The 15,803-nt window shown below is 37.9% G+C and overlaps 1 protein-coding gene across 1 annotated transcript in view; it reads left to right on the top strand.

The window, feature by feature from the left end:
• The window catches only part of PDIA5 (protein disulfide isomerase family A member 5), a 173,947-nt gene that overhangs the window by 136,641 nt on the left and 21,503 nt on the right, over positions 1-15,803 (top strand). Inside the window, exons 12-14 of the mRNA XM_074214668.1 lie at positions 2,072-2,142; positions 2,895-3,058; positions 14,392-14,522. Coding sequence (XP_074070769.1) covers positions 2,072-2,142; positions 2,895-3,058; positions 14,392-14,522 — 366 coding nt within the window. The remainder of the gene's footprint in view (positions 1-2,071; positions 2,143-2,894; positions 3,059-14,391; positions 14,523-15,803) is intronic.

Consider the following 15,803-nt stretch of genomic DNA (forward strand, 5'->3'; position numbering starts at 1 on the left):
ACCAGATTTTAACTAGAGGATGAGTCTTCCTGACTCTATACATAGTGCTCTATCCACTTTATCACAAAACTGCTGAATTCAGGGACTGCTAGGTGGTGCAGTGGACAGAGCACCAGCCATGGAATCAGGAGTATCTGAGTCCAAATCTGATCTCAGATAGTTAATAATTATCTAGCTGTGTGACCTTGGGCAAGCCACTTAACCCCACTGCCTTGCAAAAACCTAAAAAAAGAAATGCTGAATTCAAATCTAGTGTCATATACCTAGTTGTGTTGTGACCTTGGGTGAGTCACTTAACCTCTATTGAGAGAGACAGAGAGAAAGAGAGATGAATGGATGGTCCTTATCATGTCAAGGAAATATCAAATCTTATAGGGTAGAAAACTTTGATTTAATCATTGTGAATTACTTTCTGAACTTTCCATATCACCAGCTTTCTACAGTTGGAGTATAGCAAGTAATCTATGTGCTTCACAGCCCTGTCCTTGCCTCCAACACCTAATTTCAGCTCTACCAACTAAACAACAACATTATCAAAATAAAAACAATTCACAGATCATTGAAACAGTATTAAAAATTAACATTAAATGTCAATTAATGATTTCTAATCACTTTCAGATAGAGTAGAAAGGCAAAGTAAGTACTACATCTTTGGCCTTGGTAAGATGCTTCTGAAAATATATTTATATTTTTATATAAGTTTATAAAGATGGTGATTAAGGCTTTTCAGTAGTTCTGTATCTTTGTCTCTTGCCTTCATGGTTTCTCCTGAAAACATCAGAGTTTAGATCATGTTTGGCTCATGGCTCCTGTGGCAGTGTTCAGACTAGTTAAATATTAAAAGTAAGGCAGGCTTTATTTACCCTAACCAAAAAATGCAAAAGACCTAACACTAGAGTAAACATAAGCCTTTAAGAAAACTTTTTAAGTAGTGAGTACCACCACCCCAAGGTCTTTTAGATTTAGAATATGTGTTACACTGGGTTGAGATCTTCCTTTAAGGAAAAGAATTTGGATCATTAGTGAGTCAGCTTCCCTCTCTGCACAATCCATTCACCTCACAGTAACAGCAAAGGGCAAGATTTTGATTTTACTTGTCCTTATGGCTCTGTGCTTACTGCTTCCCAGTTCCCACCTGGTCTAAAAGCTCAATGGCTGGATCCCAGAGGCATGGTCTAGGAGCTCTTCTGTCACTCATGGCTTCCTGGAAGGGACTACATGGATATACAGGCTTTCCTCCAAGGAACCATGCCTGTATCTAGACAACTTCTCTTTCTACAGCCCTCCAGATCTTCTGTTCAATGCTCCTTTGTCTTTGTTCTCATTTTTGAAAACCAACTCCATAGAGAGTGCACAAGGGTAAGACCTAGCCCATCATATGCTTGATTGATATCAAGTAGGATTGATATCACAGTGGGATTTCAGTGGAGCAACCCAGGATAAGGCAAAGAATTAACCTGATAGGAGATATCACTGTTGTTTGACAATTGTCCTTATTAGGGAGCTATAAAAACTTTTATACCATATGAAGGGAGTCATCAAGGACAGAATAAAGGACTAATAGATCCATAGGGCAATAAGGTAAATGACAATACACGTCATATCCACCATATTTTTATTGGGGACCCTTTTTTAAGTTTTCTTCCCTAAACCTTTCTAGTCTCTAATGTCACAGACTTCTTCCTATATCACTTCATGCCATATGACCAGAAGACTTCCACTCAATCTCTTCCAGAGCCAAATAGGACTTGTAATGGATAAGTTTGTTTTTAGTTTTTTTTTTTTAATTTTTGCAAGACAATGGAGTTAAATGACTTGCTGAAGGTCACACAGTTAACAAAGTATTAAGTGTCTGAAGTCAGACTTGAACTCAGGTCCTGCCTGCAGGGCCAGCATCCTATTCATTGCACCAGAGCATCCCCCAAGTTTTATTTTTTTTAATGATAGTTCCCCTTTCTTTCTTACTTTGCCACCATTTCTAGGAACAGGAAGGCTGGTTTTATCTCTAGGGCAGGCCATGGGTATAGGTGAGGTTTGATCTAAGGACTCAGGACCTACAATTTTTATACAGGGTGTGGACATTGTAAGAAGATGAAGCCTGAGTTTGAGAGTGCAGCTGAGGCCCTCCATGGAGCACCTGATGTAAGTGCCTTTCTCCTATCCCCCCACTCGCCTTTTATCCCCCTAACTCTTTTCTTTAAGAAATAAGCAATGAGTGGAATCAAAAAAGCTACTTCCCTCTGCAGAGTATTTAGTTGTTTACCTATTGTTTGCCCATTCCTTTGCACTCTTTAGTGCTTGACATCCAGAACACATTGTTGTTTGCCATAGGTGGTCTCTTCCAGCAGTGGGTAAGTGAAGAACAAACATTTTGTGTGGGTGGAAACATATGTTTCCATATTCTTCTGTGTTCCTGAGTTACCTTGGTCCTGGAATTTAAATCCAAAGAAGTCTTCATTTTATCCCCTCGGGTCTTCAAACTTGGGGACATGTTTCATCTTTTTTTTTTTTTTTTAATTTAAGGCATTGGGGTTAAGAGTGACTCTCCCAAGGTCACACAGCTAAGCAATTATGAAATGTCTGAGGCTGGATTTAAACTCAGGTCCTCCTGACTCCAGGGTCAGTGCTCTGTCCACTGTGCCACCTAGCTGACCCCTAGGTTCCATTTTTTTTTAGTGGAATTGGTTTCCTCTGGGTAGCTTATTTAGAAGTAGATGGGGACAATGGTGTGACATAATCATACTCTCAGTAGTACGTGAGTGTGACTGACAAGCAACTCTCCAAAGAGATGTCCATTCCCTGGTTATATGCTGCCAGGGAGGAGATTCATCTGTCATTTTAACAACTCTGCATCTGATACTTTGACCCATAATTTTTTCTTTCCTCTATTCCAGAGTCCAGGTGTTCTTGCAGCTGTTGATGCCACTGTCAACAAGGCTACAGCAGAAAGATATCACATCTCAGGGTTCCCTACACTGAAATATTTTAAGGATGGAGAAGAAAAGTATACCTTGCCACAACTTAGAACAAAGAAGAAGATTATTGAGTGGATGCAGAAGTAAGTTTTATGGTATTGAGATTATATTCATATTTCTGGCACTTAGTCACTGGTGATTGCCCTGAGGCAAACATACCACAGAACCCAATTTCTTCAGCTCAGGACCCTCTTCATCTTAGATTTTAATTCCAGAATCTAGAAGCCATATAGTTTGTTAATAAATACTTCCTAATTCATGAGTTACCCTTATCCCCTTTGGATGAAATTTTCAAAATCTTAGTAAAGTACTTGCATGCCTTTTCCAAAGACTCCTTTCATTTACTCTCTCCTTAGCCCCAGGTTACTTCATTTTTTCTCACTCTGAATAAAGGTAGGAAAATGAGGTGCTTGAAATAGAAGCGCCAGTGTGCTAATTGGTCCATGCTTCAGAATGAACTGATTGACAGGACCCAGATTTAAAAATGTGAATCTGAGGAGTCCAGGACAAAATAGAAGTATAGAAATAACCAGAAACTATGATGCTGTTATCAGACTTCTTTTTCTCATCTAAGAATTTTGGGGTCTGTAATTCTCTAAGACTTGTTTGCACAATTTTCTAGGGAATAATTATGCCACTAGCAGGGAGGTTGAAGGCAGGAATGGGCAGAGTACCTTTGGCATGCTTGAGGTCCCAAAGATTTTAAACACTTCTCAGCCCCCTTCTTCTCTTCCCAAACACATACATAACTTAATCATGAGCCATTTACAACCCTTGGAGACATAGATATAGAAGAAAGAGGAAATATGACTTCTCCCCATGTAGAGCTCTTAATGTGAGGCTACATTGACCTTGCTACCACAGACTCTGCTCTCTCATGAACCAGACTTGGGGGGAAGCAGGAGACAGAAGGGACTCAAAAGACTCACAAAATCACAAACCTGGGTAGATTAAAGGAGGGTAAACTGAGAGTGTATAGACTTAGGATTCAAAATTGAATAGCCATAAATATAAGATGGATTTAATTAGGAAAGCCTTTCTGCAAGGGGAGAGTTGACTGAATGCTAAACTTCAAAGCATTATATAAATTGTAAACTCTTACAAATGACCTTTTCTTACCATCAGCTTCAGCCTCTGCCTCATCCTAGTCTCAGTGCCAGGATTAGCATGATGGCACATTCTAGGACCCAGGCATGTGAGAACTGGGTGACCTTTTTATTTCAGATCCCAAAACTTCTCTCTGGGCCTTGCAGGAAATTCTGTCTGGGGTCAACTTTGCATTTAGCAAGCTGTTTATCTAAGCCTTTTCCTTTGGCTCCACTGTATTGCCAATTGGTGGCTCATTAAGAAGTAACAGAGCAGAGAATAAAGTAGAGATAATAAAGATAAATTAAAACCAGTGCATAATATTTGGCCTTCTGTTTAGTCAGCATATAAGTAAAAGTAAGAGTTCATCATGGGCATAAAGTAAGTTCTTTGTCCTGTGATCTGGAGAGAGAGAGAAAAAAGAAAAGAGAGAAATGTCCTTCCTCTTCTAAGTTCATTCTCCAGGCATTACTTTGTGTCCCTATGACTGTGCATGGAAAGATCAATACACAATTAATGGTACGCAACATTTGCCAAGTGCTTTGTTTCACCTCAAGTGCTCTCAGATGCATCACCTCATTTTCATTCTCAGGGTACCTATGAAGCAGGAAGTAAAAGATTTTTTCCTCCCTTTCTTATATAAGGAAACTGAGACACAAAGATGTTGAATGACTTTTCCAAGGTGATACTTTCCATGTACATGCAGAGTAACTTCTAGATTGTGCAAGTGGGGAATGAATGCCACATTTTTGTGATACTGTAAATGAAGTTTGCTGACCTTATGTATAGTAAACAAGAAGAAATGCTTTGAAGATATTTAAAAATACAACTGTAAGTAATTGTAGGTATCTAATTTAAGTAATTATGGGAATCCCAGGAGTAGAACAAGCAGGAGTGAGAAGTAAAAGACAGGATAGGGATTGGGGCAGAAGGGGTTAGGAAAGAAGTGTGTTTTCAAGCAAAGGCTTCAGACCTCTAAAGAACTTGTGGACAAACAGTGGTAGGTTCTTCATTACTAAAAGAGATTCTTCTCAGGCTCCTTACTCCAGTCACTCAATAGGTTTCTGGCAAATCAAGGAAGAACTATTTCATTTTTGGTTTTGTATCCTAGCCCAATGTAGTACTTAATAAGTGCTTATGAATTGAATAATCAGTTGTTCTGAGGAGTATCTTCCCCTCCTGGCCTGCTGAGACTGAGAGTCAACCACCAACAAGTCACTCGTGGTGTCTATGCATCCTCTATATGTTCCTTCAAGCAGGTACCTGGATGATGGATAGCTAGTGTACACCGACAGAAGCCACACACTACTATGCAAAGGAGGGCGTATCAAATTAACCAGGAAATAATGCATAGATGTTCAAGTATAGAAGGAAGTACCAAGTTAAGAAGTAGCAGAAATCACACAGCTGTAAAGGGTCCATAGTAATGACAAGTTTTCCTTCTTTATCAAGCCATTAGCTTGATAAATTGAAGGGGCATCAAGCAATACCTGTTGCAGATGATTTGGTGTATCCTTTTATCTCTGCTCATGCAAAGCAGGCCATCATTAAGAAATGGTGAGTTCCTCAAGAGGAATTCTTGTAGGACCATGCAAATAAGGGAGGTTTATACCCATTGTCCTGAGATTTTTTGTTCACTTATATGGATAGCAATTAGCTTACTTCCTTAGATTCTTCATTCAAGTATGTCTTTATGGAGCAGTATAGTATCTCATCTATTTCCCAAGATGGTAGAGGACCTATAATCCGCCCCTGTTGGTATGTAGCAAGTGGGAACTAGGTAGCCACATTCAAATTTCATTTATAAGGAAAATTAGATTTGTATGCATAAGAGGGGTACAATTACACAGATAGAAGATAAGAAATTATTATCTCTTTGTAAATGTGCCTAAAAAGACTTAAGAATGCAAATGGATCAGACTGAACATATGGAATTGTTATAAAACAGATGAACATAATGAATTTGACTTCTACTCCTTGAAAAGTTCTTGATTGAATTATTAAATAGATGCTTAAATGCAAGAAAAGAAAGCATAGATCCCCAAGATTCAGCATGGTTTTAATCAAGAAAAGTTCAAGGCCAACTAACTTCATTTCCTTTTTTTTGACAAAGTTACTATTCTAGTGTTGACCAGGAGACTCACAAAAATTTAATAATATAGTATTATTGTAGTCAAATTTATGAATGGCTATCTTGAGAAAAGAGGAATACACTTGAACTATTTGGCTTCAGAGGGCAAAACATGGAGGTTTTTGTTTGATATAATCAGCAAGCATTTATTTAATGCCTCTTCTGTGCCAGAGGCTGCTGGATAAACACTGGAGATGCTTATACACAAATAAAACAGCCCCTGTCCTCAAGGAGTTTACATTCTATGGGGATGTGGTAGGGGTGGAGGGAGAATACAGCATATTCACGGATAAGTGATGGAAGTGACAGACTGACAACTGAGGCAAAAAAGAAAGGCCTCTTGAAACAGATGCCCCTTTAGGTGACCTAGGGGTTCCAGAAGGCAAAAGTGAGGAAAGAAAGCATTCTAGGAGTGGGGTGTGTGTGACATGCATGACATATGTGTATATGTACATTTATTTTATACATTATATAAATATATTATTTCAGTAATATGTTACTAATTTGAAATACTGTCTAAATAAAAAAATTTGAAAGCTGAAGATGAAATTTTAAAAATTTAATTTTTTTATTTCATTAATAATATGAGAAAGCTTTTTGTTCTCCCTAAAGATATTGTTAAGGGAAATTATCAAGGTTATTATTAAGGATATCTTTAATGAGAATAATGTCATTGGGTGTGCTTTTCTTATTTAAAAAAAATTCTCATATTTCTTATGGGGGATTAGGTAGGGCAGGCTTGTAAATAATAATTGTTAGTCATTAATAACTCATTTTGGAAAGTGTAGCTAGCCAAGCAGGTAAATTTTACAATATTCTTTTTAAAATTGAAAAATCCACAAGATAATAATCCAAGAAAAGTCCTAGCATTAAGCATACCAGTATTTCAGCAGAAAATTCGAAAACATGCAAAAAAGCAGTTATCCTTTGATTTGAGCTCAGCAGAAAGTTCCTACCATTAACTCCTCCCTCTTTATTTCCATGGTCCTGGGATTAATTTCTTATTCATATTTGGAGATTTAGATGTGGTTTTGCATAAGTAAAGAATAGCAGAAATGCTGGTCTGGCCAAACTATACACTATAGGAAAAGGACTAATGTTATAATAAGACTGTAAAGGCTGGTTGGGCCAAGTGGTGAAGTGCTCAAAATGCTAAACAAAGTAACTTCTAGAGTCAGTAGAGAACAACTGGAGGTTTTTTTAATTGGGAGAGTTGGGGTGACATTTTTGACCTACATTTTAGGAAAAATCTCATTAACAGATTTTGGAGGCTAGATGAAAGTGAGAAAAAATTAGAGGCAAGAAGACCAATTTGGAAGTTGTGCTAATAGTCTATATGAGAGGAAATGACGACATGAACCAAAGTGGTGATTATTTAATTAGACAGAAGGGGAAGGTTGGGAGCATTGTAACAGAGAAAAAAATGACAAAATTAGGTAGTTGATTATATCTGTGAAAATGGTGGGGTTGTCACTGAGTCTGTAAACCTGGATCACTGGAAGGATAGCCTGTCCTTGACAAAGATAGGAAAATATGGGAATTCCTAGCCCATCCTATAACTCATTCTGCTCACCCAAGATGAATGCTGCTATGAGTTCCTAGGTAGCCATTATAAGTTCTAAGTGTCCTGAAAGGACCATACCTGGGGTGGGGGGCCGGGGAGTAGATAGGAGGTTGTACTTTGCAAATGAATCATAATATTTTGGGGTGATAGATGATGGGTAGGAGATGAGAATAAGGATTATTTTGGAGACAAGCCCAGCAATTGGTTATTGTGGAAAAGGTGGAATCCAACCCCTTCCCCCCTCCAGGTGGCTGATCACCACATCTTTGGGCTTAAGCTACACCTCTATCCATGACCTAGAGTACTTACTAGAGTATTCCATATATATATATATATATATATATATATATATATATATATATATATATATATAGTCAGAGTGAAGATACTTGTTAACTGTCCAGAATCCAAGATTCCCTCTTCTCCAGTTTGTTGTTCTTTTTTTGAAGAAACTATAGTTTAGTTTCTGGTACTGTGTACTAAGTACCATTTTTTCATATTACTTCCTTAGATCAGAAGTTTCATTTCTAATTTTAAGTGATTTTTTTTGTGCCTTATATCTAATTTGGCTTTTTCTTTTCATCCTTTTTTTTGAGAGAGTTTGCCAAGGGAAGGGGACAGTGGAGAGAGAAACAGCAGTGAAACTGAGTGATCTTATGTTTCTCACCTTTCTTCTTTATGCCTTTGCATGGAAGCCACCACTTATCATTTTATATGTTCACTTAGTTTGAAGATCTTAAACTTCATAAAATTTCTTCCTTTTCATCCTCTGCCATAGATGTTGGCACAAAAGCCACAGTTATCTTCATGGTGGTCTTTTCTATTTATTCTTATCATGAGCACTTCATGCCAAGATGATCAAATAGCTCATAAAATGTATTCTTATTGCCCTTGGGCACAGAATGAGAATCTCATAATTTATATCTCCAAGGAAAACCTTTGAGCCATATTTTCATTTAACTGCAACCTTCTTATTCCTTATGATTTCATTTATACTGAGAAGGTCAATATTGTTATGGTTCAGTTCCTCCAGGAGTATTCCAATTCACTGATCATTAAACAAAGAACTTATACATAGTCTCAGTGGTAAAATAAATGTTATAAGGTGAGCTAAGCCTTGTGATTTTTTTGATTCCTTTTTCTGCCACCATCATTACCAAATCCAAATGGGGGAAATGCAGGACTAAAGACCATTTGGTATTTTATTTTGTGTCATGGGTTGTTGTCATGGCTAAAGAATCTATGCCTATGAGTGAGATGAACAGAACCAGAAAAACATTGTACACCCTAACAGCAACATGGGGGTGATGATCAACCTTGATGGACTTGCTCATTTCATCAATGCAACAATCAGGCACAATTTGGGTCTGTCTGTGATGGAGAATACTATCTGTATCCAGAGAAAGAACTGTGAAGTTTGAACCAAGACCAAAGAAAAACTGCTATCTTATTGTCTGATCTTACAATCTCTTTTACTTTATGTTTCTTCCTTAAGAATGTGATTTCTTTCTCATCACATTCAATTTGGATCAGTTGTATACCATGGAAACAATGTAAAAACTGGCCTTCTGTGGAGGGTGGGGGGGGATGGTAGTAAGATTAGGGGGAAAATTGTAAAACTTAAAATAAATAAAATCTTTATTTTAAAAAAAGAATCTATGGCCTAGTAGCCAGACCTGCTAGAAAAGGACTCCTTTGAATTTAGTGAGCCAGCAACTACCTCTTGCCAAGACTATCCTTAAAGTCTTTACAGTTAAAGTCTTTACAGTTTTATAGAACGAGTCAGAGCTTAACTACCAGCAGCGCCAGGGCCATCTCCAGGCTACCATGTTGCTTCCACATTGGATCCCAGTAGAGGAGAGGACTTTCTTAGGAAAATATGTATTCATTTCATTTCAAGAATTCAGTTTTAAAACATTATTTTCACAGTGCAGAGAGACTATTCTGAACTGCTGGAGAGCTAACTAGAATCCCAAAAGTCTATGATAAAAGTCTGTTGACAATAAGTGCACATAGAGTAAAATAAAAGAGAACTGAGAAATCATTTCCTTGTTTTACAGAAGAGGATAGTGAGGTTTTGACAGGTAAAAATCACTTGCCCAAAGTCACAGAAGAATAAGTCCCGTGTCCACATCAGTCATTTCCCCCATTCAGCCGTGCTGCTTCTTATTTGTGACCTCCTTTCTAACACCTGACAATGTTGAAGGGAAGGCCAGTTTGATGGATATCCAGTAGACCTGGGATATGAAGGGTCAGTTAGTTCACCCCTTCACTTTTTAGGGTGAGCACACTGAATTCCAGAACAAGAAATGCTTTCTCTCTTCCTCATTTTAAAGGTATGTAAGTTGTACATTTTATCTTTTCATTGTCTAAACACAGTATTCAGTCCATAAAGTGACTTTTTCTTCTGTGGCACATAGGACTGTTTTTTCCCAAGCCAGAGACTCTTGATCAGTAACTATTCCCAGCCTCTAGTTTATATCTTTGATTGGTCATTAATTTGGAAGTTTGATGACTTGTCTGAATTCCTGCAGGTTTTAGGTAAATAAAAAGCCTTAACCTGATCCCTCTAGATTAGCTCCAATTTGTCCTGTATATAGCTTGAACTACTTGTTTGAGCCACAAGGGGGTGCCTTGGTACACAGAACCCTTACCTGGATCAGGAAGACCTGAATTCAAATACAGCCTCAGCATTAGTGGTGTGAACCCGGGAAGAAGATTAATGCCATTTACCTCAAGTTTTCTCATCAGTCAAATGAACTGGAGAAGGAAATGATAGACCACTTCTGTATCTCCAGTATCTTTGCCAAGAAAACCCCAAATGAGGTCATGAAAACAAAGCTGAAAAAAACAACTGCATTCAGTTGTTAGCCTGTTGTTTGCTCCATTAGAATGTAGGATCTCCTTTTCTTTATATCTCCAGTGCTTCCCTTAGTATTAGAGTGCTAAGCTAACTCCTAGTCAGATTGATAGGATTGTTACATACTTACAGATTTGACTTGGCTTGATCTATTGCTCTTTCCTTCTAATTAATTGACTTAGAATTAGGTGCCCAGAAGTCCCATCATTATTGCTTCAAGATTTCCAAAGACCTGGTAAAGTAAAAAGGAAATTAAATATATCTTTCCATGAAATTGTTTTCTAAAATTCAAGTAGAAATCTTTTTAAGTCAACCATGCAATACTGTCAACATTTATTTTTATTTATTCTATTTAAATATCTGTATACTTTGGTGTTGAAAGTATCCCTCTCACTTCAGTTTTGGACATAGTAGGGCTATGTAGTAAAAGTCCCAATAATAGCGATCAAAACTCTTTCTATCAACTAAACTTATATATTGAGTACCTCTATGTACAATGCATGTTGCAGAGTTTGTGTCACATTTAACAGAATCAAATAATGCCAGCCACATAGGCGTGTAATAAATACTTTTGAAATTTCATAATACACATATAGTACTTTGAATTGCATGATAATAACACAAAATATGTATGGCACATTACTCAGTTCTTTTCATAAATTGCCTCATTTTATCCTCCCAACCACTCTTTGAGGTAAGGTGAACAAATATTCTCACCTCCATTTTAACAGATTAGGAAATTTAGATTCACAGAAGTTATAACTTGCTGATGGTTGTGGCAGTGGTATTAGGGTTAGACTTCACAGCTATGTCTTCTGATTCAAATCCATTATCCCTTTCATCAGATTGAAATTGTGAACTCTTAAATGATAGACTAATTATTCTTTAGACAGTAGAAAGTCACTGAAGGTTTTTAATCTTGGGAATGACATTGTAAAAAGTGTCTTCTGGGAAGAGTCATCCTTTTAGTAGTGTACATAACTGGAGAAGGGAAAACAATTGTAATCATCTCAGTATGGTAAGGGTCAGAACTCTAATGACTGAGTGATGGCATACATAAAAATGTGTGTACACACATAATTCATACACAGGCGCATTTATGTATATTTAAGTATGGATAAATACACATGTGTGGGCATACACCTATGTGCATATACATATATGTATGTGTGTAAATTGATTTAATTATCCAAAACCTTAATTGAATTTTTGCTTAAGAATATCAGTCAATCAGAAGTATTTTATTAAGGTTTACTATTTTCCAGGCAGTCTGCTAAGAGCTAGGGATTAAAAAGAAAGGGCAGTATACAGTCTCTCCCCTCAAAAATGTTCCCATTCTAATAGGAAAGACAAGGTACAAACAACTGTATGCATACAAAAATCTATATATAATAAATATAAGGATATCTCAAAAGGGAGGTACAAATAGGGAAGGAGTATGGGGAGAGGGAGGAGATGAGGACTGGGGACCAGGAAAGGCCTCTAGCAGAAACTGATCAGAAACTGATTCTTGGAGCCGAGGAAGCTAGGAGGCAGAGATCAGAGACACAGAGACACAGAGAGACAGAGAGTGTTCCAGGCAAGGGAAGGCCATCAATGAAAAGTCAGCACTGTTGCAAAGTGGAGTATCATGTGTGACAGATGACAAGGTCATTGTAGCTGTATTATAGAGTATGTAGGGGAGAATAAAGTATAAGAAGACTAGAAGACAGGAAGAGACCACGTTAAGAACTTTTACTACCAAGGGGAGATTTTTCTCTATTCCTAGAGACAATAAAGATCTAAAGTTGGTGGAATTGATTGATCCCCCTGCACTTTAGGAAGATCAGTTGGGCATTGGAGTGGAAGATAGTTTGGATAGAGTGAGCCTTGATAGAGAGACTAGAAGTATTTTGTGAGGAGATAGGAACCCGGGCAGGATGGTGTCCATGTGAGGAGAGAAAAGGGAGCCTTAAAAAAAGAGGGGGTCCATCCAGGGTTTGGGAACCAGGAGAACGAAGAAACCAGAGACCAAGCCACACACAATGTGATTGAGCCTGGAGAAGAAAAGCACTCTTGACTAGCAGGAACTTTGTCTTCAAGGCCCACCTAGTAGAAGAGAGCTCAGAGTTGCCCTGCTTGTTCCCAGAAAACAGGGAGAAGCCATGGCTGCAAGTTGCAGAGGGGTATTTTTAGACTTGGCATAAAGAAAAACCTCCTGATAACTAGAGCCGTTCAAAAATGGAAAGGACTGTCTAGGAAAGGAGTGGATTTTTTTTTCTGGCGCCCATTGGATACCTATTTTGAGGGAATGTTGTGAAAGGATTCCTGCTCAATTATATACTAGAATTAGGTCTCTTCTTATTTGAAGATTCTGTGATTCTCACACTCAAGAAATATCAGGAAAGGAGAATCAATGGGATTTAGTAATTACTTAAATATGAGAAATAAGGAAGAACAATTCAAAAAGGTCCATAAACTTCTGAACCTGGTGTCTTGGTGGATGTTACCATTAATAGAAATCCAACCAGTTTGTGTGTAGATAATTCCATATTTATATATCACTTTGAAGTTTATAAAACATTTTATTCATATCAATTCTGAAAGTTAGGAAATGCAAATATTATTTACCCTGTTTTGTATTTGAGAAAACTGAGACTCTTAGGCATTAATTGATTTATTTAAAGTAGGATATTTAAGAAACAGCAGAACCAGAATTCCTGAAATCCACTATACCATACTATCCTTAAAGTTAGGTTTGCTTTAAACATGCCAAGTTTGATGTGACAGTGATGCATCCTTGGAACTGTCTGACAAGCAATTAGAAATGCAGGCTGAGAACTAAATGTTAGAGATAAAGATTTCAAAATCATTCTCATACAGGTAATGATAAAGATGTGTGACTAAATGATATTTCTGAAGAAGAGATGCTAAGTGCCTCTGTTGCCTTCCCTTCTTTTCCTTCTCATCCCTCTCACCTGGAACATGCACATAGGTGATAATTGAAATTGTGGAAGTACATGTGCTCGCTTGAATGAAGAGATAATTGTAGATGGGAGGAATGAACCTTGAGGAAGACTAAAGAAAGAATAAGAACTTAGGAGGCTGAGATGACACAACCAGAAATGTCACAAAAGTCAAAAAAGGACAAGTTTCCAGGAGAGAATGAGGATTAGTGTCAAATATTGCAGCAGTGTCAAGGAAAATATGTCTAGATGGCAATTTTAATAGAATGGTAGAGGGAGGAGCTTAGTTTTCCAGGGTAATAAAAATTTAATAACATAGGTTTAGACCACTTGTTAGAGAAGTTTGACAGTGAAAGAAAAGAAATAGGACTAGTAGGAACAAAATTGAAAGTTTATTTTTGTTTTTAAGGATATGGGAACCTATGTATATGCATGGATTTAAAAAAGGAGAAATCTCTGTTAAAGCAGAGATTCAAGATGCTTGAAAGAATAATTGTGACAAATATGTTCATTCTGGAATAAGGGAGAATTTTAGAATTGGCATGAGAACACAGGAGTGGAGGGATTAACCCTGGAAAGAACAAAAGATGCTTTTTATTCTTAATACTAGAGCAAAGGAAGAAAAAAATGAGCATAAAAACAAGAACGATTTATTTATCTCACCTTTTCTCTTGCTTAGCTACTTTGGGTGAAAAATTGGGTCCTAAGAATTATGATTAATCTACATTAAATGATGCCTTAGTAATTATCTCAATAGAAACTAATATGCAACTCTCCTTATACTAGAGATTTCTATCATAGGAATCAAAGTTGATTTCTATTTCTTCCAGTCCTGAGGCACCCCCACCCCCAGAGCCTGCCTGGGAAGAAAAGCAAACCAGTGTGATGCACCTGACTGGAGTGGACTTTCGTGAAGCCCTGAAGAAAAAGAAGCATGCTCTTGTCATGTTCTACGCACCCTGTGAGTAGATAGGGACTTAGCCATTTAGACATGAAATCTATGTGGAAGGAGGGAGTCAGGGGGTGCTGACCTTCCAGTTATCTGAAAAGTTGCATCTCTAGACAAAGGAGAGGCAGAGATGCTCAGGGCAACAGGAGCTTCTTGAGGCTTGCAGGCCACTGAAATTGGAAAGGACCTTAGATTATCTAATCCAATTCTCTTGTATTATAGGTGAGGAAACTGAGGTCCAGGAAAGGGAGGGAGTTTGTCCATGATCATCAGATAAGCTAAGGAATGACTTGAACCCAGTCTCCTATCTCAAAATCCAATGTCTTTTCCCCTATTTCATGATGTGGAGCACTTCTGCTTCAGCAGTTCATTCCAAAGAAGAGAGTAATCATGTCTATTCTTAAAAATTGCCAGAGATATTGTATGTTCCAGTATCTCACACCCCCAATTGTTGGGAATTCATCTATTGTTTAACTTAAATCCTTTCTATTTCTATTTATGGCAGCTTTGACAGCCTCCTTCTTAGCAGGCCACCTAATCTTCATAGCCTCCTCCCTTCTCCTCTTTCTCTAATTAGACACTGATAGGAATATCCCCAAGACCTTCATGGCCTGGAAAATGTGAATACTGCCATCCCTCTTCCTTCTCTAGCCACCCGTCCTCCCAAGGACCCTCTGCTTGCAGCTGCTCCTTGCCTCTCCTGAGCTCCCATTGGAGCCTAGTTTTAATCAGACTAATCTAAAGGCAAGCCACAACTCTACTCCTACCTTGGTATTATGACTTTGTACTTTTGTGTATTCCCATTTTAAACATGTTAATTGATACTTAGCAGAATAGACCTTAGGATTTCCTTCTTTGCTTTCACATTTTCTCTTTCCCCAAGTTACAGCTCAGCTTAATGGAGTGAAGATAATTGAAGCTGAGTTCTGTGGGGAATCCTGGAGGATGTAGAGCTCAGTCTTGTAACAAACTCACCCAGTTGTCATTGGCTAACATTTGAGGGGGTCCCACTGCCCCTAACTTCCCATCTAGATTGATTTTTCTGAGGACTCAGCTGCACTCACTGGGAAACTTCACCTGCAGATTTTCTGTCAGCTCAGTAGATGCAGAATCTATCTGACAGTTAATTTAGCAAGTCAGAACCCTCCCTCTCTATTTTTGCCATTTCCCTTTTCAAGCTAATATCCTTATAAAGAGTTCTAGTCCTTCACCACTGTTGTTTCTTAGAGAATATCTACAGCACTGTAACTGGAAAGAAAAACAACAAAAAGAAAATTAACACTGTATACTTAC

This window comes from Macrotis lagotis, chromosome 1 (genome assembly GCF_037893015.1).
Source record: "Macrotis lagotis isolate mMagLag1 chromosome 1, bilby.v1.9.chrom.fasta, whole genome shotgun sequence".
NCBI classification, from domain to species: domain Eukaryota; kingdom Metazoa; phylum Chordata; class Mammalia; order Peramelemorphia; family Peramelidae; genus Macrotis; species Macrotis lagotis.